The following is a 26,063-nucleotide window of genomic DNA, read 5'->3' on the forward strand; positions in this document are numbered from 1 at the left end:
TATTTTGCTTTTTATCTTCTCCCTTTGACCAGCCTCCCATTCTGAAAAAGTGGCACAAACAAATGTTTCCATCACAGAATTCTTATTTTTTATTAGTGATTCTACTGTATAGTAGTTGGTGCAAAATCTAGTTTCGCATGACAGTTTTAACATAGTAGACATCCTCTGACGGTACATGTCAAGAACCCTCTGACGCTTCAAAACAAACTTGACTATTAAGCGAGCATTGTCTACTATCCATTTGAACCACTTTGTGTCCTCCCTCTTGTACCAATCTTGCAATACCAAGTTCAAGCTGTGTGTACTGCAACCAGCACTATATAGGTGAGAGAAGCGACTTTCAAGTATCCTACCTACAACCCTGTAATTTTTGGCATTGTCCATGATTACTTGGAAAACATTTTCTTTTCCAAGTTCCTCAACTGCGTCGCCAATGATGTCAGCTATAAAACTGCCAGATTTTATTTGACCAGAGCTATCCACAGCTTTGATAAAATATTCACCACGAGGACATACAAGCATGATGTTGATCAATGGCTGCCTTTGAATGTTGGACCAACCATCACTAACTATGCTGTATCCAGATTGTTCTATTGCATTTAATATTACCCTTTTGAATATCCTGTTGTGTGCTTGTGTAACATTTATCCAACAGTTGGTTTCTCATATGGTGATATGTTGGAGGGGTAAATCCAGCACCATACTCCCCAATGCGTTTCCAAGCTGACTTCCATGCATCACGGTTGACAATGGCCAATGATCCCCCAGTGAAATAGACGGCTTTAGCTAGTGCAAGTTGTGCTTCTTCTAAGGCAAGTGTTTTGAAGCTCGTCTGTAAGCTAACCTGTCTACTTTTTGATGATCCTACTTGAAAGTCAGGAGATGCATGGTTTGGAGGTGTAGTTCCATCGATATGAGAAGTTGGTTCCCTGCTTTGAGTGCTTCCATTGGTGGGCGTTACACCCAATGATCCCTCATACTATTTTGATCTTATCGATACCGGGGTGTGATGGTCGAAAGTAGAGAGTTTTGATCTTTTGCTCGTGGAAATTAGCTTACCAATTAAAGCTTTTAAACGCATAGCTGCTTCTTCTGCACCTAAGCCCTTGCACTTTCCTCCTTGGATTCTGGTATTGCCACCTAGCAAATGATCCCTTATTCTTGGTGCTCCTCCAGATTTCTCTTCGCCACAAAAGTTACATTTCCAATCTTGATACTTATTTAAATTTGTGGCAAAATTCCACTCGGGTCGTGGAATTTTTCCACCTGCCTTTCGCTTGCCCTGCGAAGTGGTGCCCTGCGAAGCAGGACCTGGCATCGAGGTAGGAGGTCTCCTCACGGAAGCCAGGCTTGAGACACCAACATCACCGCTCACATTCCCGGTGGAAGACATATTTATTGGATGCCTGCAATACCAATAAACATAGATCAGTATGCTATCTCTTCTTTCAAGTATTATTCAAACCAAACATTAGTGTTATAATCAATATCACACACAAGCGTAGTAGTGAAGCCTGAAGGGAATAAACCTCAATCTACTCAAACATGAGCAAGCAAATACAACGGTGAATCAAATATGTGATCAGTCCATCCCAAAAGTAGAGATATCGACCCAAAGATTCACCTTCCTACCCCTTTTATGAATCACTCCAGTCCAAAAAAGAACTAATGACCCATGATTAGAGCTCTAATTGAAATAGCAAGCAAATACAGCGGTGAATCAAACATGCGATCAGTCCATCCCAAAAGTAGAGATATCGACCCAAAGATTCACCTTCCTACCTCCTTTCATGAATCAGTCCAGTCCAAAAAAGAACTAATGACCCATGATTGGAGCTTTAATCGGAATAGCAAGCAAATACAGCGGTGAATCAAACATGTGATCAGTCCATCCCAAAGGTAGAGATATCGACCCAAAGATTCATCTTTCTACCTCTTTTCATGAATCAGTCTAGTTCAAAAAAGAACTAATGACCCATGATTGGAGCTCTAATCGGAATAACAAGCAAATACAACGGTGAATCAAACATGTGATCAGTCCATCTCAAAAGTAGAGATATCTACCCAAAGATTCACCTTTCTATCTCTTTTCAAGAATCAATTCAGTCCAAAAAAGCACTAATGACCCATGATAGAAGTTCTAATCAATATAGCAATCAATTTAACAAATATAACGGTGAACCAAACATGAGATTAATCCATCCCAAATGTAGAGATACCGACCCAAAGATTCACCTTTCTACCTCCTTTCAAGAATCAGTTCAGTTCAAAAAAGAACTAATGATCCATGATCAGAGTTACATTAAGTTTTAATTTTTTTAAAAAACTATTCATTTTTTTACCTTTAGTTTTTCTTCTAAATTTTAAAAGATGACCAAATTTAGAAGAAACGGTGATATGATGTGATGTCTACTACAGGGTTATATAAAGCCGCCAAATATGAAGGGGATACATGACGGGGCCGGCGGGATTCTTGCTTTGCCCGTCGGATCCGCCGGGTTTCTTTATAAGCCCGTCGGGCCTGTTGGGATTGTTGATTGCCCTGCCGGTTCTACGTTTTCTACCGATTTTCGCAAGTCATGACATTAGATATGTTATTAACATGAAAAAAATAGTGATAATAACAACAATAATTAACATTTAACAAAATACGTCATCGCGTAATTGAAATCCCTGCATACCACAACTATAAACTAATTGATACACAAAAAATTTTGGACAGATTCTCATAATAATTTTCACATCATGACTTACCTCAACATCATGAGCTTCTCTGAGGAAAACACGACATACTTAGCTAGGTACGATTGGGGACAGGGGACCACCGGGTCGGCGGTCCCTTGTCCCCAATCGTACCTAGCTAGGTATGCGATGCCTCCCGAGCAGAAGCTCATGATGTTATGCATTGTATGAAAAATACAAGAAAAGGCTCCCTTTTCCTACGTGAGAAAATTTCTAAATCTTCTTGTGATACCTTTCCATGGGCGTTTCCTTTTCCCGTAAGAAATGCCTTTCATATAGCCTACGTACGAAGGCTTGTGAATGTGCGGACTAGCAGGTCACGAGCTTTCAGCGCTCCATTCCAAGTCTTCGTCACGAACATCGACAGAGGTCATAGCGAGCGCGGCTCTCTCTCTCTCTCTCTCGGCGTGGATGTCGCGATGTGCTGCTGCTCTGGTGGTCCATCACCTTTCGATCAACTGCTCCACATGACCACGGTTGGCGTGATGTTACCACCTCTGAATCAGTGCCGGCGATGTTGCTCTATGAATATCCTCTTTCTCACTATGCTCCTCGCAGCAAGTTGCAAACTTGCAAGTCATTCTTCCTCCATGGCGATGTACTCATGGCATGTGAGTAACTCTCACTCACTCATTCAAGTGACTTGCACACGCACACACGCACCATGCATTCATGTGTGCGTGCATGCATGCACAGCAAGCTCTGATAAAATCAAAGGCAGTATTGATTTCCTTGTTTCTTTTGTCCAGGTATGCGTGCTTGTCTCAAGTTGCCTGCTGTATCTACACTGCAAGCATACAGTTTTGGTAGATGCCTGGCAAAATTCCCTGAAAACAGCTTCTTCGCTTCCTTCAATGTCACCTGATGAGGATTTTTGTGCAAGCTTGAGAATACTGCCAAGTAGAGCGCAAGTGATGTCTCTAACGGACTTTGGGGCAGTGGGTGATGGTGTGACAACAAACACCCATGCTTTTCAGGATGCCATACACTTTCTCAGTGCTTACTCAAATGAGGGAGGTGGTCAGCTCCACGTCCCAGCCGGGAAATGGCTCACAGGAAGCTTCAATTTAACGAGTCATTTCACTCTCTTCTTAGACAAGGATGCTGTTATTCTTGGGTCTCAGGTGAGGTGTATATGCACGGAATCCGTTCTATATTCACATGGATAGATGCAAATTGCTTGCATGCCTCTGGCATTATGGGCTTGTTGGATGCCTGCATGGGAAGTGTATGTGCATTCTTACTTGCCTTCTTATGTACATACGACGTGGAAAACTTGCATGCTTCTGGCATTTTGGGCTTGATGGTTGCCTGCTTGTGAAGTGTGTGTGTGTGTGCATGCTATGGTCATGTAAGACAAGTGGTCCATGAGTTGTGCATCACTTATTAGCATCATACATACACCGTAAACTTGGTATACTAGTGTTTACTAAAATTTTGAATTCTGATTTTCTTGAGTGTAAGTATCGATGCAAATTTATGTTTTACTTCCGGAAAGATTTTCATCGTTTTTAAACAAATACCGCGAAGGTGGTAATCAATGCATAACTGTGCGAAAACCAATAATTCAACACACAGTTGATACAGTCGGAGAGTGATGGTGTGGGTCCCATGGTGTCAAGAAATAATGGCACAGCTATGACAGTTAACAGTTGATACGGTTTTTGTCTGCTTGTGTCTTCAATTTGTTAAGACATATATACATTGTTTAGACCTTCTAAAAAGCATTGTAATTGAGAACATTTAATATAGTATATCCAAAACTTGAATGTGAATGCACAAGGAGATGCACTCAGCTGATTGTAAAGATTTAGTGTGCGGTTTAGTGCCATAGCCACAGCTGATAGATGGAGAAGCTAAGGGGCAATAGGAGAGCAGTATTCATGGTAGTTGATCTTATCTCTAGAAGTTGGTTTATGAGTGGGGCAAGGTAGTTATGCACCATTTTAAGAAATAAAACGATTTCTTCTCTAGATGCACCTCTCAATACATATTTCTTTGCATAAATTATTGGACTACTGGGAGGTGACCTTATGCTTACTTATTTGCTGTATCGTTTTCAGCTCTCTTTGGCCATCCTTCAAATATCCATATACATTAACGAATGTGCATGGCATCATAACCTTCAACACTCTCCCTTGGTGCCATAATGGTCTTTGGACATACCACACATGGATTTGTATGAACGTTACGACATGCATGAGTGAAAATAGATAGTGTACATACGCTCACACAGCAACCCAGGATCACATTGTTACATAACAACATTGCAAAAGCACATGACAACATTCTAAAGACGTGTGCACAACAAACCCCCCCCCCCCCCCCCCCCCTTCCTCAAAACCCCTCTCTCTCTCTCTCTCTCTCTCTCTCTCGCACACGCACACGCACACGCACACGCACACGCACACGCGCACACACACACACACACACACACGAGTATATTGTCATACATAAGAGGCGTAGACACTTAGATAGACAGGATCATCTTAAGATATAAGTGCCCTCGTGAGAAACAGTTGGTTCAAAAATATCTGAAAATTGAATATTTTGCACTGATGATACAGTAAGGAAAGACTGGGAAAAAATCAATTGTGTGCTTCGGCTGATTATCCTTTCAAATTTTTTAAGAAACTAGCACACCACTATTGCTACTGTCAGACTGTGAGTCCCCCAAGCTTTTATTGCTACCATCAGATTGTGAGTCCCCCAAGAACTTATGGATCCAACCTGGAGTGGGCCATGTTCTGGGAAACAATACATTTTGCCTTTGCCTTCAGATATTACACTTACGCACAGCTAATTTTGACCCAAAGGACAACATGTTTGGGCTGTTTGTGAGCCTTAGTTGAACAGTGCCCTAGAGTGCTCTAGATAGCTGCAGAAGAGGATGGCCAATGGTAGACCCTTTAGAATGAACGGGTGAGTAAGTGGCGAAGCTGAGTTAAGTGCTTAAACAAGTATTGACAGTGAGATTCGAGGATATATATCACGAACTTTTGTGTGTTTGATTTTTGATTTTATCTTGTGTAAGTTCAGCTTGCTCAGGCAATATAGATATGCACCAATTCTCAATGAATAATTATTAAAACCTTCATTGAATGTGCATCTCAGATAGACAAGCATGCTTCTTACCTCTTTAGATACATCATTTGACCAGTTCGGAAGTGACCATGGGCTTATTGGTTTGCTGCATCTTTTGAGCTCTCATTGGCCATACAATTGAATCAATTTAGGCTTCTTCGGATTGTTTTGTACATGACCAAATGTGCATAATGCCATAACTCTCAAATAATTGTAGACTTTTTATGAGCATTTTAGCTTCTTATTTGGTGGTGCATATTCGAAACTGCAGGATCCCCGGGAGTGGCCTGTTATTGATTCATTGCCTTCTTATGGACGAGGAAGAGAGTTACCAGGTGGGAGGCACATTAGTTTGATCCATGGTGAAAACCTTACAGATGTTGTGATTACTGGTATGTGGGTGGAATTCAAATTGATTTGATTGCTTGTGGGCACTGACTATATGGGTGTTGAACGCATATTGGTTATGTCTTTTAACCACTCTTGACATGTCTGTAAGGACCCACATACAGACCTGTTCTTGATACAGAACTCTTGATCAAAACGAGTTTTGAGGATTTTCATTCTAATTTCTCACTCATGTGCTGAACTTTATGTAGTCCTTTTCTAACTTTCAAGTTGCTTCTTTCACATTCGAGCATGTTATACAGCTTATGCTGACCATAGTGTAGGCCTTTTTTCCAAACGATACGTTTCTGGAAGGCAGTGTAATTCTTTTGGGACTGCACATTGGTGGGATGAGGCTATCACAAGCTCGTCTGAAGAAATTCTTTTGTGAGGTAGTAAGCACCTTGCAACTCAAAAGTATAGGGAAGAGCAGTTGGCTAGATGCATGGTTCAATGCCATTTTATTGGGTTCTCGTATGTTTAGCTGGGTGAGAATGGGACACCAGTTATGAAGGTAGTCTTATCAATTTTGAAATAGGGGGCTGTAGAAAGACATTCATGCTTCTTCCTTGTGGTAGTTCGCACAACGACATGGAACAGAGAGTTAAAACGGTTTGCAAAAGTCTAGGTTCCTGAGTAAGAATGGAAACTGAATGTCTCAACAAAGGAGGTCGTGTCTTCTTTTGGTTGGTCTCCTCAGCTGATTTGAGGCTTGAGCTTTAATTGTGAATTCTGACTAGGATTTTGGAAATACGATTTCCTTGAGGGCAAGTTCTAACTAGAATTTTTCCCTCTCACCCAATCATACCCTCTCTCATACATCTCTCTCTCTCTCTCTCTCTCTCTCTCTCTCTCTCTCTTCTGTTCAATTGTTTTGAAGTGCTGAAAGTCTGTTCCAGTGTGGTGCCGTCCCGTTACACTCGGACAGGGCAGGAGAATGTGGCAGACAAGCATGGACGCGACTTGTAGTTGAAGGAGAATGATTGGGTGCTTCTTAGCAGGCATGCCTTAGAAAGAGGAGGGTTAAGGAGAGGCTTTGCTCAACGCTAAGTATGCGATATTGTGGGCCCTTCCAGATTTTGGAAAAGATCAGTAATGCGTCCTTCAGACCGAGGTTGTCACATACTTGGAAAATTCAAAATGCTTTTCATGTGAGGCCCTTGAAACCTTTCAAGGGTGAGGTGCTAGTGGACAGGGAGCCAGAGAAGCAACCAGAGGTAGAAGAAATTGAGGAGATTCTTATACCTAAGCAAGCCCTAGTGCACAAGGAAAGGAATGTGGAGGGTAAGTTGGTTCGCATGTGTTTTGGTCAAGTTCAGGCATTATCGAGTCTTGATGCAAAGTGGATGAAGGAGGAGGACGTGGCAAATACTCGAGAAAAAGAGAGAGAGAGAGAGAGAGAGAGAGAGAGAGAGAGAGAGAGTTTTACCTTGCAAATGTATGTTTGTTTGAGTGGGAAAGATAAAATGTCTGCAAAATTTTGTCTTTACTCTTCAATAGGGGTGATAGGGTGTCACAAAATAATGATGTGGCATGTCCACTCAGATACTGATAAGATTTGTTGTTCCAACCTATGGGTCCCGTCCAATGGGGCCCTGGGGACACGAGGACATAAATAAAAGAATATCGCGAAGTCTTGCTGACATGGCAGGTTGTACGGACAGCTCTGCGATTCACGTTGACTGTTGACGTGGCATCCATACGGATTTCCGCGAATTACGGAGGCTGCTTTTGCGCAAGCTTGAGAGACCAGATGCTTTTGGAAATTGAAGCTTTTCATGTAATTGCTTTTGGAAGGCCATGGGCCTATAAATTCATTGCCAAGGCCTCTCTCCCTCAGATTTGGCTTGGGAGAGAGGACCCTCAGAATTTGTACTTTGCTCAAGCATTAATATAAAAATAAATACCGAAAGGGGTGCCAAACTTTGGGGCCAATACCTCTGGGCATGAAACTACGCCGGTTTGTGTCGTCTCTCTCTAAGTGTCATAAGTTATGTTAAGTGATTTTAGGTATTTTCTCGTGTGTCGTGCCAGATTCCTGACTTGGGGTGTCCAAGTCTGTTACAGTGGTATCAGAGCACAATCGATTTTTCTTCTACGGAGAATCCGATCCCTTCTACCGTGACACATGGATTCAGTCAATGAATCCCGCAAGGAGCAAACGGTTGCACTTGACCAATCAGTCTGAGTGAAAGCATGGAAGATTCAAATAATGGAGGACGCCCAACTTCTATCGACTCGAGAGAGGAATATGGGTCATTCCCACCTACGGCATATGAACGAATGGAGATGCAACGTCAACAGCAGGTTGATGCCTGTGCTCGGCAAATGCTAGAGTATTCGAAAGATTCCTAGTACGTTGAAGTGGATTCTCGGTGGCGTATAGCCATCGACTCACCAATAAAGCAAGCTTTGAAGAAGACACCTGCTCCGCGGGTGTATACGGAAGATGAACTTGACGAAGTAGTAGAAAGACGAGTCAACCGACTCTTGAAGACCAAGAAGAAACTGAAGAGACATAGTCGGGCACAGACTATCCTGGCTACCTGGGTCACAAGTCTACTTTTGCAAATGCACGATAGACAAAGAAGCGCGTACGCTTTGAGGGGGTTTCTAGTTCGTCCTCATCCTCTTCTGATAGTTCCGACAGCTCTTTCTCCTCTGATTCCAGTGATGAAGACAGAAAGGGTAGGAAACGAAGAAAGTCTCAAAGACAGTGAAAGAACAAGAACAAGGCTTAGAAGAGCAGATCCCACCGAGGATCTGGAAAGTATTTAGACAGTTTTGAGGAGGATTCATCCTCTTTTCTTTTGAGAGTTCGGATTCCGATGAGCAGATCTTGTTCTTGAAGAGGAAGCACTTTTACAGAGCCAACCAATATGACTTTCTCAAGGACAAGAGCAAGAAGATCAAAGATTTTAAGGAAGGTGGACAAGCCCTGAAGTTTCATACTTTTTCGAGCTTTCGAGATACTCATAAGGCCCTCGCCATTTCATCATAGCTTTTTTTGGAGGGTGCTATTCAGAGCACTCCAAGGTCAGGAGAGCAACATCTTATTTGAAAGGAAATGAACAGACATTTTGGGATACTTTTCTACCGGCCTCTTCTTTTAAAAAGATTCCCTTTAAGCAATAGATCGAGCGATTTTGCCGTGGTCTATTCAAAGAGATACGAGACTACTGTTTATTGTAGGAGTCCGAGTCCATACAACAACCGATGAGACATGCTAAGCAAGGATTTGCAATGCATGCGGGTACACTTACGTATCCCACCGATCAAGTGTTGACAACAAAGGGGTGGACAAAATTCGAATGACGGTAACAAAAGAAGAGGCAAGTTTCAAAAAAAGAAAAACACACGTCCTCGATTGACAGAGGAAGAGCGAGCTTCGTATCTCAAAGAGGGGAAGTATTTCGGATGTGGAGAACATGGGCATGTGTCGGCACGGTGCCTACACAAGGCTCTCGGAGTACAATCAGAAGACATGCGAGAGAGTTTCAGAGTAACCGAAGAGCGCGGAAGAAAAGGAAAGATGAAAGTAGGATTGGTACCAGACTGTTCGGGTTTCAACCCTGATCCGATGGCTGAAAGCATTGAACTTTGCAAAGCATGGGGCAAAGTGCAAGACCAAGAAGCCCTAATTTTCTTTGATGGGGGAGCCAAGGCCAACTTTATTTCACTCGAATTGGCGGCTCGTCTTGGGATTACACCCGAGAAAGTGGGGCCACAAGCCGAGGCTGTTATAGTGGCACCTAGACGGGATGTTGCCATTACCCTTGACAATGCAACCGAAGTTTGCCATTACACCTTTCATTGGAAAACTTCGGTTTCATTGTCAGGGGTATTTAGAGCACGAGGACTTTTACATCATGCCTTTGGAAGGGTGTGACGTCCTTCTAGGAATCCCTTGGTTCCACAAGAACAACGCCGTGGTCGATTATAGGGCAAGGACGGCCATCTTGAAAAATGACTAGGGCAAAGAGATTGTACTTGATGTAAAACTGAAGAGCGAGTCAGTCCCACTTGTATCGGCTTTTGCTGTTTCCAAATTAATGAAATCAAGTGTAAGGTGCAGCGGAATGAATGTTGTATTTCTCAAGATTAGTGATCTTTATTTGCTCAAGGTTCCTTTTAGTTCTTAGGGAAAGAGAGAGCCTTCCGTCTTTATGGAGAGTGCTATGATCACGAACAAAGTGAGTGGATAGTGTGCGTGCAAGTGTATGAGACTGAGAGAAGGAGAGGAAAGAGATACGACACCCGAGAGGTTGTAAAACCCTCCTCCGAAGGCCCCACTCTCGTCGGCGAGAGTGGTACAACTTTGATTGCACAAAGGTGTACAATGATGATGCATGGACTGAGGCAAACGGGGACTATCTCGATGACGACGATGATGACTTTAGGGTTGAATTCGGTTCTCTTCTATCTGCTGTCCACAAGGGGAAAATGCTGAGGATCTGGGTGATCTTGGGGGCTGCTTCATATGGCTGAAAATCCCTGGTTTTGGCAAGGGGATTTGGGCTGATACAAAAACGCTGAGAAAGGCAATGCCTGGCTGCGTTTTTTACTGATGTTGTCGGAGCTGAAAACGCTGGAGATGTGTAGGCAAAGCTGCGTTTTGTTGGGCTGATTTACCTGCTGTAAAAAGTTAAAACGCTGTCAAGGGCTGCGTTTTCAATGCTGAATATCTGAATTGGGCAGGGGTTTGGTGCTCCAAAAACGCCACTGGCTGGGCTGCCTGCAGGAGGGAAAAACGCCAACGATGCTGACCTTTCTGGCGATGGTTGCAAGTGGAGAAAGGCCAAGGGGGAGATAGACTTGATGGTGATCCCAGAAAACGCTGATGGGTTGAAGGGAGGTGGCCTCACCAAGATGGCTTGCGGAGGAGAGGGAGGGAACACCTGTTGCTTGGAAGCCTGCTGTGCTCCTTGCTCATTTGCCCTATTGTGCTAACTTGGGTTTGCTTATATATTAACTTACGCAATTTGCCCTATTGAGTTCCCAACAAAAGTCACTTAATAAATAAGTGAAAAATGTTCAAAATAGGATAAAGTCACTTGAAAAATCCCCGAACTGACTCTGATGGAATCTGATGGAAATGCTTATGCTTATGCGGTGTGCAACCAGAGGATATGCATCTACACTAAGTGACTGAGCATGCACGGTCTACGAATAGACTCACAAAAGTGCCAGATCACTCCTAATCTAAACCGACTGGACTTGACAGAAACCCTGTTATGGTGTAGCTTGTCCACGGACACATAGGGTTGGATGTGTCAGGTGACATCCCCTCCTTTTTAAAGTGAGGTACTGGTACCGAGCTGCATGGCTTCCTTGTAGTTTGCCAACAACTCTGGATAATCCTTGAAGAACTCTTCGTCTACCCACACCGCTTCATGGGTTCCTCGATCTTTGAACTTCAAAAAATATTGTTGTACTTGTTTCTTCGAACCATGACGAAATTGATGCAACAAGACTTGCTCCGGCTCCATGACTTCAGCTTCATCGATGATCTCCGGTTCTTCTTCTTTCGAAACGTCCTTTGGAGGTGTTCCCTGAAACACTTTCAACCAAGAAACATGGAAAACGTTGTGCATTGACCATGAGTTAGGCAACTGTAATTTCATTGAAACCTTATTAATCTTTTTGATGACTGGAAATGGACCATACATACGAAAATACAACTTAGGACATTTCTTTGCAACTTGCTTGAGACGTTGTTTCATGATTCGTAGATACACCCAATCTCCTTCCTTGATCGAGACCTCTTGACGATGCTTGTTAGCCTGTCGAGAATAAGATTCCTGAGCGTTGCTTAGCCGAAGCTTCACACTCTCAGAAATCTCATCCAATGATTGACTCTCAGCATTGGCATCAGGCATTTGACTGACCGATCTAGTCAAAAGTGACTGGAACAGACGGCCAAAAGCTGCCTCATACGGAGTTCGACCAATAGCAGAAGAAAAGGAATCATTTAGAATAGCCTGAACCAATGGGAGATAGAGCTCCCATTGAGACTGCTGATCATGAACATAAGATTTTAACACATCAAAAGCCCACTGATTATAAATTTCTGTTTGACCATTTGATTGTGGATGAAAAGCGGATGAAAAATTCAACTTTGTGCCAAAATTTTCAAAGAGTGCACGCCAAAAGTTGGACGTGAACTTAACATCCCTATCTGAAACAATGGACTTTGGCAAACCACAGAGGGGGTACCAATGCTTAATGAACAATCGTGCAACATCTTATGTAGTAACTGTGGCTTTGCAAGGAATCAACTGTTACCATATACATGTGGTAGTGATGCGTGTGAACACACTAGGACCGCCGGGGCATTTTTTCCCTCTTTAGGAGGTTTTTTTCCCGTGTATTGTATATACGCCCATCACTCTAGGGCTATCTATCTTTCCATTGCACACTAAGTAACATACTCTCTATTGTGTGCCTTGAGCTTCCTTCGTCTTCTCCAAGCTGTGTGTGTTTCTCTGCAACCCTAATTCCAACAATTGGTATCAAAGCAGGTCACGTCCTCCCGGGCTTAGTCGCCAGCTGCTCCAGCACACGCCTGCTCACTTTCTCCGATTTCAGTGAGCTTTGGAGAGCGTTCGCAAGTCGACAAAAATTTTGGGGAGGCTCTAAGAGCTTGGTTTGCTTAGAATTTTGATTTGGGCTCATTTTGGCCTCCGTTTCCACTACAGGCAGTACTGCACAGGCTATTTCGTCATTTTGTGCAGAATTTCTGTCAGTGCCGTTTTCTGCATAACAGGTGCCTTATAGTCTTCTACGGTTTGTGCTATATAGCACAGGTTGTTCTCGCTCCGTTTCTCCTATTTTCGGGCAGTTTTCACATCAGGTGCAGCATTTCCCATGGTTGACAACAACAACACAGATGTGTTCAAGATGTTTGCTGCTGAGGACAGGTTGGATGGGGACAACTACCCTATGTGGGCTTATATGATGCAACATGTTCTTGTGTCAAAGGGTGTCTGGAACATTGTGCAGGGCATTGATGTACGTCCTGGTTCTGAGGATGTAGGCGATGTTGAGGATGTTGCAGGTCTTGCTGCAAGGATTGCAGCTGTTAGAGTTGTTTTGCCTACGGCAGAACAAGCTCGTTGGGATGTTAAGGATGCGCAGGCTCATGCATTGATTGCGTTGTCTGTGAAGCGCACCATTGTTCCTCACATCCGTTTAGCAAAATCTGCAAAACAGGCTTGGGATATTTTGGTAGGTCTTTATGCAAGCCGCAATGAGGCTAAAATTGCTTTGCTGCGTAAAGAGCTGGAGTCGAAGATTATGCATGAGGAAGATGATATGGACACTTTCCTTGCTAGTGTCAAGGATATCAATGAGCAGCTTATTTCTGCAGGTGAAGTCATTTCAGACAGTTCCCTTGTGCAGACTGTTCTTGATGCCTTACCAGATTCTTACCAAACTTTTGCTAGTACTTGGAGACTCATGACCCAAGGAAATCCTGAAGTTGTCAAGTTTGATGCATTATGCACATTGCTGTTGCAAGATTCACTTTCCAGAAAAAACAGGACTAGGCAGCGTGCAGTTGAACAGGCTTTTATTGCTTCTCAACGAAAGGGTGGTAACAGTAATGCAGCCACTTCTTATGGTTTTGCTGCGAGTGGCAAAAATTCTGTTCCTAATGCTTCTGCTGGCAGTACTTCGTCTGGCAATTCTGGTGATAAGGGCAAAAAGAAGATGCGTTGCTATTATTGTAAAGCCAATGATCACTTGATCAAGTCGTGTCCTAAGTTGAAGGCCAAAGAGGCTAAGAAGAAAGAGGGCGGTTCCACTGCAAATGCTGGTTACACTACAAATGCAGCCATTGTTGAGTCTATTCGGTGGACTAGAACTTGGCACAAGATCTATAGTATGATCCTCAGGTCTCTCAGGAGGTAACTCCCTTGGCAAAGAGTCCGATAATCTTATTCTTCCTGTTTGGACAAGCAGTGAAGTTGAGATCACATATTGTCAAGATTGGTTCTTTGCTCTTCGTAGGTTTGTAGTAGTATTCATTTTTCAATTTCATATTTAGCTTACCTGAGGACTTAAGAATGTGTTCCGTTATAGGTTGTTGTGTGAAGTTTGATTTGTAGGATTAAGTTTTTAAGATGCCTTATCCTTTTTTTGCTTAAAGTTGAGTACTTGTTTTAAGCCAAGTAAGTTGCGTCAACTTATTTTACACATGCCTTTTCTGAAAACATTTTTAAGTTAATAATGTTTTGTTTTATCTAGTTTTGTTTCGAAGCAATTAAAGTGATTTAGTTAGTTAGTTTGTTTGTTTTTGTTTTTCTTTTCTTTTCGTGTGTCCCTTGCTTTTATAGTTTTATGAGTGTTTTATTCCGTCTTATAATTCACGAGTTCAGACTATTCTGAACTTATGAAGGTACATTGTTGAGTCTTCTGTGAAAGGAGACTGTGTTGTTGATGTTAATGCAAAATGGGCTTTTAGCGCAGAGTGCACTTACAATCTTGCTGTCCATGATGCATGCTTGTCAGTTGCTGCAGGTTCACATGTGTGGTATTTTGACAGTGGTGCTACAAAGCACATTACCTCACATCGTGAATTGTTTACCTCTCTTGAGTCAATTCCTCATGGGAATTCAGTCACTTGTGCCAACAACGCCTCTTATCCAGTTCAGGGAGCTGGAAAGATTGTGCTCACTGCTGCTAATGGCAGTTCCTTTACACTTGTTGATGCACTTTATGTACAGGGATCAAGAAGAATCTCTTGTCTGTATCCGCACTTGCTAGACTTGGACTTGTAGTCAAATTTGTGGATGACAGATGTATAGTTCATGATCTCAGTTTTGGTGATGAAATTGTTGCATCTGGGCTTTTGTGCCATGGGTTGTATAAGCTCACTTTGTATGACAAGTGTGGACAAAATTTTGCAAATGCTGTTGCAGATTCAAGAGCTATTTCAGATGCAAAACTTTGGCATGCACGTTTTGGTCATCTGAATTTTGCCAGTTTGCTGCGTTTGCAGAAATCTGATATGGTTGCTTCTTTGCCGCCTCTTGAAGCACCTGTCAAACATGTTTGTGAAGGTTGTATTTTGGGTAAGATGCAGCGTTCTAAATTTCCAAAGGATGGTTCAGTTCGGGCCACATGCAGGTTGCAGCTTGTGCATAGTGATGCTTGTGGGCCCATGCAAACTCTGTCCTTGGGCAATTACCTGTACTTCGTGACTTTCATTGATGACTACTCCAGGCATGCATGGGTATTTTCGCTTAAAGCGAAGTCCGAAGTTTTTATGTGCTTCAAACAATTTTTGGCTATGGCTGAAAATGTCTCGAAATGTACTATGGACACCCTCCGTTCCGATCGAGGGGGGGAGTATATGTCTCATGAATTTAATGCATTTCTGGCTAGTCGTGGGATAAAACACCAATGTACAGTGCCTTATACGCCTCAGCAAAATGGTGTTGCTGAGAGGAAAAACAGGTCATTGACGGAAATAGCACGATGTATGGTCAAAAGTCAAGCTTTACCGCATTCTTTTTGGCTTGAGGCCATCATGCGTGCCACTTATGTACTTAAAAGGTGTCCTACGAAAGCTTTGCAGTCTATTACTCCATATGAAGCATGGCATGATAGAAAGCCTTTTATTGAGGACATACGTGTTTTTGGTTGTTTGGCATATGCTTTGGTGCCACAAGTGCAGCACAGAAAATTGGATGATAAGGCTGTCAAATGTATTTTTGTTGGTTATAGTGCTGAAAGCAAAGGTTACAGGTTGTATCATCCGCAAACAAAACGTATTTTGGTTTCTCGGGATATAGTGTTTGTGGAAGATTCTATTCAGCCCTTGCTGTCATGTACTAGAGACAGTAATGTAAGCTCACAGGACATTTATGACACTTTGTTGCCTCTTTTCAGTGGTGGAAATACGAATGTAAGTTCCAATGAGGCAAATGTACAGCCTATGGGGGTTTTTGAAAATGTTTTAGATCAGCCTATTACTGATGCAGATGTACATGATGTACTTGATGAGGAAAGGGCTGAAAATGAGCAGGCTAGAGGTATGCCAAAATGGCTGGTGCACACTTTGCGTTACAGTAAATTGGATGCACCTTTGTCTAGTCGTACTCGTTCAGGCTCTCGCCATGCATCTTATGCATCAGATTGTTATGCTTTGGCTGTGTCTAGTTTACATGATGTTGAGGAGCCTTTGTCTTTTGATGAAGCACAGAATTCAGAAAATTAGATGGCTGCCATGCAATCAGAATATGACGCACTTATAGAGAATGACACATGGAATTTATGTGATTTGCCTCCTGGCAAAAAGGCCATTGGTATGAAGTGGGTTTACAAGTTGAAACGCAAGCCGGATGGTGAGATCGATCACCATAAGGCTCGACTTGTTGCAAAGGGTTATGCACAGCAAAAAGGCATAGATTATGAAGAGACTTTTGCTCCCACTTGTTGTATGACTACTGTGCGTTTTCTATGTGCATTGGCAGCTCATTTTGGTTGGGATGTACATCAATCAGACATTGTTATTGCTTTCTTGAATGGTGACATATTTGAGGAAGTTTATGTAACGTAGCCTCGCGGTTTTGTCATAAAAGGACAAGAAGACAAAGTGTGCAAATGTAACAAGGCTTTGTATAGGTTGAAGCAATCTCCTCGTGCTTGGTATGAGAAAGCTGACACTCATTTGGTCAAACAAGGCTTTCGTAACAGTCCAACAGAAAGCACATTGTATGTAAAGCGTGAGGGTGATGTACTTCTCATTGTGGTTCTTTATGTTGATGATTTGCTGATCACTGGACCAAATGAGAGACATATTATTGAATTTAAGGCTGATTTGAATACTACTTTCAAGATGAAAGATTTGGGGCTGTTGCATCATTACTTGGGTATACAGTTTAAGCAGTGTGATGGTGGTATTGCCTTGTGTCAGAAAAGTTACATAGAGACATTGCTATGTAAGTTTGGACTTGAGGATTGCAAACCTATTGCCACTCCCATGGAAACAGGTTTGAAGTTGAGTCTACATGATGCTGGAGATCTTGCTGATGTCACTCTTTACCAAACTGCTGTTGGCTGCCTCATTTATGTATGCAACACGAGGCCGGATATTCAGTTTGCAGTCTCACAGGTCAGCAGATTTATGCATAGCCCAGGGTCTAAGCATTGGCAGGCTGTCAAGAGGATTTTCCACTACCTTAGTGGCACTTTACATCTTGGCTTGTTTTATCCCAAGGGGGGATCATTGCCGCCAGACTTACATGCTTTTTCGGACTCAGATTGGGCTGGTTGTTTTGACACGCGAGTGTCCACAAGTGGTTTTTGTTTCATGCTTGGAAGTTCATGTATATCATGGTTGAGCAAGAAGCAACCTACTGTGGCCACTTTGAGTTGTGAGGCTGAGTATAGGGCAGTCTTCACAGCTACGGTTGAGTGTGTATGGCTCAGACGCCTTATGGCTGATTTGGGTGTTGGACAAGACATTGCCAACACTATCTACACTGACAGTCAGAGCGCATTGGCAGTTGCGAGGAACCCAGTTTTTCATGCTCGCACAAAGCACATTGAGGTGCATTACCACTATGTCAGGGAGAGGCTCTCAGTAGGAGAGATCAGCTTGGCTTATGTGCCAACACAGGACAACCTTGCAGATCTTTTCACAAAGGCATTGTCTCATGAGAAGCTTGAAGCTTTCCGCAAAGCTTTGGGCTTACTCCCCTTTGTGGACTGATCCTGTCCTCAGGGCATGGCACTTCCCTTTACTCATGTGCCAGCTCTCGTTCACCACATCACTCCGGGGGGGATTTGTTACCATATATATGTGGTACTAGGACCGTCGGGGCATTTTTTCCCTCTTTAGGAGGTTTTTCCTCCGTGCATTGTATATACGTCCATCACTCTAGGGCTATCTATCTTTCCATTGCACACTAAGTAACATACTCTCTATTGTGTGTCTTGAGCTTCCTTCGTCTTCTCCAAGCTGTGTGTGTTTCTTTGTAACCCTAATTCCAACATCAACATGCAAAATTTGCTGAAACGATCAACAATTCTTAAACATTGCGTGTTCCTTGAATGCAGACTTGGTGGTAAGTTAGTCACAAAATCCATAGAGATATCCTGAAAAGGTCCCTCGGGAATAGGCAGCGGAAGCAAGAGGCCTTGTTGCTTACCCTGAGGAGCTTTTACTTTTTGACATATAGTTCATTGTGTGACATAACAAAACACATCTTTCCGCATTTTAGGCCAATAAAAAAACGTTAAATCTTTTCCAATGTGGTGTTCATACCTTTGTGCCCACCCGTGAGAGAATCATGTGCATCATGCAATATGGTTGGCCTGAGAGAGGGCAACACACATAGACGCTGACGAAAAAATAATAATCCATCACGAATGAGATAGTTGCTGGGTCCTTGGGAAGCAAGAGCCTACAACCAATACTTACCAAACTTCGAATCTGCATACTGATTCTTCATGCTGTCAAAAGACTCACCCGTATAGAAAATGTGGTTCTTGACTCAAGAGCCAAAATCTGTCCTTTGCGACTCAACGCATGTGCAATAGGGTTAGCTTTTCCAGGCACATACTCAATCAAACCTCCAAATTGCTCAAAAAATTGTGACCACCGTGCTTGGCGATCACTCCAATGTGCACTAGGCATAGACTGGAGCCACTTGAGGGCTTGATGATCTGTGCGCATTGTAAACTCTCTACCATACAAAAAATGCTTCCAATGCTTAAGAGAGTGAATGATAGACAAAAGTTCTTTATCATAAGCTGAATAACTATTTTCCGCACTATTGAGCTTCCGACTAAGGAAAGCTACAGGACGACCATGCTGCTGGAGCACAATGCCTATGGCGACATTGCTCGCATCCGTCCATACCTCAAAGGGATCATCCCAAGAAGCAAGGATAAGACACGGAGCTTCTGTCACCGCAACCTTGAGAGCTGCGAAAGCCTCAATGGCTGCCTCGGGCAAGTCTACGCGCTGACGGCGAGTCTTTACCCCTTTCAAAACATCAGTCATAGATGCAGCAATGCGTGCAAAATTCTCTATGTGCGAACTATATGCTTGACATAAACCAAGAAAAGAACGCACATCATATGCAGTTTTGGGCAAATCTCAATTACGAACCTGTTCCACCTTTGCGGGATCTAGCTTGACGCCTTCTGTAGAAATGATATAACCCAGATAAGTGACTTCAGTAAGAAAAAATTCAGACTTCTTAGCTGCAATGTACAACTGACACTCATCCAAACGAGTTAGTACCCTTTCAACATCTCTTTCATGTTGCTCCCACGATGCAGAAAAAATGAGAATATCATCTAAAAAGATGAACACACATACACCTACCTACCATAACACTTTTCATCAATGTGTGTGTTAGAGTCATGAGAAGATGCAGGTTGTGTTGTGACAGTGCTTGTGGTAGCTGTGGGTGCCTTTGGTTCTTTCGGGGGGACTGTCTTAGGACAGGCCTTCTTAATGTGACCCTTGACGTGACATTGAAAACATCTACCTTCTTTAGCATAAATCACTTGTTCTTCAGCCGTGATGTATCCTCCTATAATTCCTTGTGAAGCTTTTTCATCAGGGGTTAGCTTAGGTTTTGCAGGTGCTTTAGATCATTGTTAGAGTTCTTTTCCGAGGATTTAGAGGAAGAAGGGCTAGAAGAATTACCATTCTTACCGTTTTACCATTTTGTGTGTTCTGAGAATTCTGAGATGTCCCTTGAGAAGACTTGTTCTCCTTAGGCTTTCCCTTGTTGTGCTTCATCTCTTGGGCGAGAGCGATTGCTACCGCCTTGTTGAGATCCGCGGGGTCAAAGACTTCAACATCAAACTTGATGTGTTCGTCCAACCCAAAGAGAAAAGCATCTTTGCGCTCATCATTCGATTTGCGTAATTGAGTGCCTAACTGCAAAACACGGTTAGAAAAAGACATGGCTGGCATACCATGTTGTTTGAGATTGCGCCAATCCTCTTTCAATCGTGCGAGGTACTGAGGTGGCATAAACCGCGCCTTGAGCTTGTCTTGGAAATCAGTCCAACTAAAAGAGAGGGACGTGAAATCGTCGGCTGCCTCTAGGTGCGTGGCTAGCTGTGCCTCTTGCCATGCATGGTACCAATTGATGGCATCACCGGCAAGGTACATAGCTGCCGTCAAGACTTTGCTATTTCCTGTTTTCTTAGTTGTCGCAAAATAAGCATTAAATTGATGCAACCAAGAATGAATCACCGTAGCATCCATCTTACCATCATACTTACTGAAAGTCAACTTTTCGGTGAGTGGGTTGTTGGAATCCGCATCGTATCTTGCACCAGTTGAGGAACTCTCACGATCTTTGGGTGGTTCGGTTTTTGAGGCTAGCACTTGGGAAATAAATTCTTGAGTGCGTACCTCCCTTTGAGCTTCACGCTTGGCCTCCCTTTCTGCTTTCCGTTCATTTCGTTCATCACGCTCGCGTTCGAAAGCAAGGCGATTGGCTTCTTGTTGTTCCAGTGCAACTCGATTCGCTTCTAAAGTAAGGTGAGTCGCTTCTTGTTGTTGTAGTGCGTTTCTTTCATTTTGTTCCATCGTAATGCGAGTCGTTTCTTGTTGTGCTAGCATCATGTCCATCATTGACTTGACCATCATCTCCATAGGAGTTAGAACAACTCGTGGTGTAGATGGCGAAGGGGGAGGTTGAAAAAATCTCCTGGTGGGGAGAAGTCGCCTCTCTCATGCTCATCACCTGTATGCGAAGTATCCCTTCCGCTTCGGGTGACGACCATGCACTAGGATCTTTGGTTCTTAAGTTCACGAGGAACTTGGTTCTTGAGGGTCTTGAGGTTCTTGAGGTTTTCCTTTTGCTTGCAAATCGTGTTGGAGAAGGATCTTCTCTTCACCTGAGTTCTACTCTTTTCCGTGGGCGCACCCCTTGGCGGCCTTGCGCTCACACCAAGGTTGCTTTTTCCCACCTCACGTTGATTGGCCGGCCGCTAAGTGCATGGTCCGCTCTCAATGAGTGAAAAGAGACACAAGGGGAGGTTGGACAAGCCCTTCTTTCTTGGGATTCCTGTCACTCTTCAACAAAACACGATTAGGAATCGACACGCCCAAGTAAACTTGGGTTCGTGCGACCGCAACAAGAAAAAAAAATTCTTGTGGCTCTTGTGGTTCTTTCCTTGAGTAATGTAGAACACTTCCAAAGCTCTGATACCAATGTAAGGTGCAGCGGAATGAATGTTGTATTTCTCAAGATTAGTGATCTTTATTTGCTCAAGGTTCCTTTTAGTTCTTAGGGAAAGAGAGAGCCTTCCGTCTTTATGGAGAGTGCTATGATCACAAACAAAGTGAGTGGATAGTGTGCGTGCAAGTGTATGAGACTGAGAGAAGGAGAGAAAAGAGATACGACACCCGAGAGGTTGTAAAACCCTCCTCCGAAGGCCCCACTCTCATCGGGGAGAGTGGTCTAACTTTGATTGCACAAAGGTGTACAATGATGATGCATGGACTGATGCAAACGGGGACTATGTCGATGACGACGACGACGACTTTAGGGCTGAATTCGGTTCTCTTCTATCTGCTGTCCACAAGGGAAAATGCTGAGGATCTGGGTGATCTTGGGGGCTGCTTCATATGGCTGAAAATCCCTGGTTTTGGCAAGGGGATTTGGGCTGATACAAAAACGCTGAGAAAGGCAATGCCTGGCTGCGTTTTTACTGATGTTGTCGGAGGCTGAAAACGCTGGAGATTTGCAGGCAAAGCTGCGTTTTGTTGGGCTGATTTACCTGCTGTAAAAACGCTGTCAAGGGCTGCGTTTTCAATGCTGAATATCTGAATTGGGCAAGGGTTTGGTGATCCAAAACGGCCACTGGCTGGGCTGCCTGCAGGAGGGAAAAACGCCAACGATGCTGACCTTTCTGGCGATGGTTGCAAGTGGAGAAACGCCAAGGGGGAGATAGACTTGATGGCGATCCCAGAAAACGCTGATGGGCTGAAGGGAGGTGGCCTCACCAAGATGGCTTGGGGAGGAGAGGGAGGGAACACCTGTTGCTTGGAAGCCTGGTGTGCTCCTTGCTCATCTGCCCTATTGTGCTAACTTGGGTTTGCTTATATATTAACTAACCCAATTTGCCCTATTGAGTTCTCAACAAGTCACTTAATAAATAAGTGAAAAATGTTAAAAATAGGATAAAGTCACTTGAAAAAATCCCCAAACTGACTCTGATGGAATCTGATGGAAATGCTTATGCTTATGCGGTGTGCAACGAGAGGATATGCATCTACACTAAGTGACTGAGCATGCACGGTCTACGAATAGACTCACAAAAGTGCCAGATCACTCCTAATCTAAACCGACTGGACTTGACGGAAACCCTGTTATGGTGTAGCTTGTCCATGGACACATAGGGTTGGATGTGTCAAGTGACATCCCCTCCTTTTTAAAGTTTGTATATAAGCAAACTAGAGCTAGAAGAGGCAACAAGAGCCAAACTCAGCAGACAACTTCTCAACAAGATCTTGGTGGATTTCCTCCAAGCAAGAAGAAGCAGCATCCCCTAGCGTTTTTGAAGATCCCCTTCCACTAGCATTTATGGAAAGCTGCATCAACCTAGTGTTTTTGCCGCAGCATCATCGCCACAGAGATTCCATCAGTTAGCGTTTTCTGCATTAGATTTTCCCGCAAGCATTCCACAACACTTTGCATTTTTGGAAGACCAGCAAGCTGGCGTTTTCGGAACACATAAGCCTAGCGTTTTCACATTTCTAGCGTTTGCAGATTCCAGCCTTTGCAAGTTCAGCCCTGGCGATTTGCACCAGTAGAAGACCTTCAAGTTCAGCCATAAGAGTAGCAGATTCAGCCTGGTAAGAACCTCAGTTTTCAGCCTTAAACCTGCAGATTTTCAGTGTCAAAGACCCATAGAAAACAGCCCCCAAATCAGCGTTTTTGGACTAGTCGCAGATTTCAGCCCATAGCGTTTTTGGACAGCAGTAGAAAGATTGCAGATTTCAGCCCTAGTGTCGGTCTCGTCATCCCCGTCGTCGTCGTCAACATAGCCTAGACTTGCGTCAGTCTCATGCATTCCGTTTGTACCAGTTTGTGCAATCATAAGTAGACCACTCTCGCCGACAATAGTGGGGCCTCCGGAGGAGGATTTTACAACGTCTCTGGTGTCGTATCTCTCTTCTCTCTCTATCTCTCAGTCTCATACACTTGCACGCACAGTGTCCATTCACTTTGTTTGTGATCATAGTATTCTCTAATTAAGAACGGAAGGCTCTACCCTCCATAAGAACAAAAGGAACCTTGAGCATCGTTCCGAGCACTCATCTTGAGCAAAGCGCAAACATTCATTCCGCTGCACCTAACATGCAACCAGAGGATATGCATCTATACTAAGTGCCTGGGCATGCACGGTCTTCGAACAGACTCACAAAAGTGCCAGAACACTTGCTAATCTAGACTCACTGGACTGACTGAACCCTTGTCGTGCTGTAGCTTGTCCACGGACACAGGGTTGGATGCGTCACGTGACATGCGGCATAGATACCACCTTGCAGGGTGTTTAACGTTTCTCTACTGGCTGAGGCTCAAAAAGGTTGTGGACGAGTTTGTTCGTAGTTCCTTAGTATGCCAAAAGGTCAAGTTTGACAGGCATAAGGCACTAGGAGTTCTATAGCCTTTACCCATACCCTCCCGTCCCTGGGAAAGCATTGCCATGGATATTATTTTTGATCTTCCCAAGACTCAAAGTGGGCATGGTGGCATTTGGACAATCATTGACAGATCCAGTAAACGGGCCCACTTCATTCTGGTAAAGAAGACATTTAAGCCTGATCATTTGGCGAGATTGTTTGTTTCATAGGTTTTTCGATTACATGACATGCTTGAGTCCATAGTCTCGGATAGAGATCCCCCATTTACTAGTTTGCTTTGGAGGGAAATTTGGGACTAATGAGACGGGCACCACGTGCCAACGGAAAAGAACAGACTGAACAACTTTAAGCACTTCAATAACAACTCAACTGAAAGAGATAAACGTCAGGAGACGGGGAGTGGCGGAATCCCACCTCAAGTGAGCACTGGCCCCAAATCTTGGCACCGCTTTCGGTATTTCTTGATATTACTTGAACTTGGTACAATGCCGATACTCACGCTTTGCACCTTCATTCGGAGGAGTGCCAGAGAATGAGCCCTCTGCACATATTTAAAGGCCCTTGCCTTGAAAAGCAGTTACATGAAGAACTCTGTCACGTTAGCAGTCAGCGTAAAATATGGAAATCTGTTTCGGTCTGCCACGTCAGCATGTGAGCGCAAAATTCGAAAATCCGTACAGGTCTGAGGGTCATTCCGAGGGACAACCAGTTTTCTCATTCCAAATCAAAGCTCTTGATTTCTTGGGTCGTTGTCTTCCTAAGAGAATCTCATCCAATAAGGAGTCTCATTCCGGATAGGAACTCTTGATATCTTGGGTTGTTGGTTTCCCAGAAGTATCTCATTCGATAAGGAATATTCAGTGGTTGGCACATCACAATGCAACACGAATGCTCACATATGCATGTTACAAGACATAGAAACATAAAGCCACCGATGAACACTCCCCCCGCAAATAACCATCCAGGTCATAACCTAAAAAGGTTCGGGCCGGGAGATGTAGAGGCCTTTTACAACCAAACACCCTCCAGACTGTAGCCTCTGTCGTTTTGAGGTGCTGTGAGTAACCACTACTTAGACTTCTTAATACTCCCCTCGTAAATAACCACACAGGTTCGGGCCATGAGTAAAAACAACACTTTTCAAACATTCAATACCCCCCTCCGCAAATAACCACAAGGGTCCGGGCCATGAGTATGAACAAGCATTCTCAAACATCATTTCTCATTACTCCACCCGGGAGTAAAATCACCGATCATTGAAACTAGTATCAAAACTAGAGTTCAAATTCTGGTCCCAAAAAGCATCTTGCTCAAAAGTTGCCAGCACAAACTCTGGAAATCCGTACAATCTGCCACATCAACAGTCGGTGTAAAACGTGAAAAGCCGTGTAGGTTTGCCACGTCAGCATTTAATGCAAAATCCGAAAATCCGTAAAGGTTTGCCACGTCATCAACTGCTACGTCATCAACTGGCTGCGCATTTTTGTGAGTGTGTGTTGGTCCCACTTTAATCTCTAGATCCCTTGGGCCCCATCGAACGGGGTCCCATAAGTTGGTAGGACTTCTTCTTCTGTTGCTTTGTTGCTTCGTCTTAGTCTCTCGATCGGGATTTGAAGGTTGGCTCCGTTCTTCAGTGTACTTGACACGTCAGCAGTTTGTGATAGAGAACATTGATACGCGGTTGTAGCTCTTGTCCTCAGTTCACACACAGACTGACGGGCAATCTGAGATAGCCAATTCAACGGTTTTGGATTTATTGAAGTCATATATTTCAGATCAGAAGACTCAATGAGGAAAAGTATTTGACCTTGATTGAGTTTGCCTACAACAACACAATTCATTCGTCGACGGGGAAGGCGCCATTTGAGATCATCGAGGGTGCTAAGAAGGTACCACTGTAACAGACTTGGACACTCCAAGTCAAGAATCAATCACCACAACACCAAATAACCACTTCAAAACAATTCACAGATCACAATAGATTTGCACTGGCCCGGCGGAGTTCCGCGCCTAGAGATATTGGCCCCATAGACTGGCGCCCCTTTCGGTATTTCTTTATGTATTAAATCAATGTCAAAGTACAAGAGAGCGGTTAGGGTTTCACTCTCAAACTCTATGTCCAGATGCTCTGCAGAGTGAGCCCCTCTCCGCTTATTTAATGATTACAAGGGATGCCCAAAAGCAGAGCCCCAAAAGCTTCAGAACAAAAGCAAAAATT

At 43.6% G+C, this 26,063-nt stretch overlaps 1 protein-coding gene across 2 annotated transcripts in view; it reads left to right on the plus strand.

Annotated features, from left to right (window-relative positions):
* Nucleotides 1-3,026: 3,026 nt before the first annotated feature.
* LOC147439466 (putative polygalacturonase) overlaps nt 3,027-26,063 on the plus strand; it is a 33,443-nt gene continuing 10,406 nt past the window's right edge. The window contains exons 1-3 of one of the 2 annotated variants that reach the window (XM_086485308.1): nt 3,027-3,353; nt 3,492-3,866; nt 6,098-6,218. In XM_086485308.1, the coding sequence (XP_086341434.1) occupies nt 3,162-3,353; nt 3,492-3,866; nt 6,098-6,218 (688 nt within the window). In that variant the 5' untranslated portion in view covers nt 3,027-3,161. The remainder of the gene's footprint in view (nt 3,354-3,491; nt 3,867-6,097; nt 6,219-26,063) is intronic. The other variant, XM_086485309.1, reaches the window with a different exon arrangement.

The sequence above is a fragment of the Adiantum capillus-veneris genome, chromosome 16 (genome assembly GCF_014529385.1).
Source record: "Adiantum capillus-veneris isolate H3 chromosome 16, ASM1452938v2, whole genome shotgun sequence".
Taxonomy (NCBI): Eukaryota; Viridiplantae; Streptophyta; class Polypodiopsida; order Polypodiales; family Pteridaceae; genus Adiantum; species Adiantum capillus-veneris.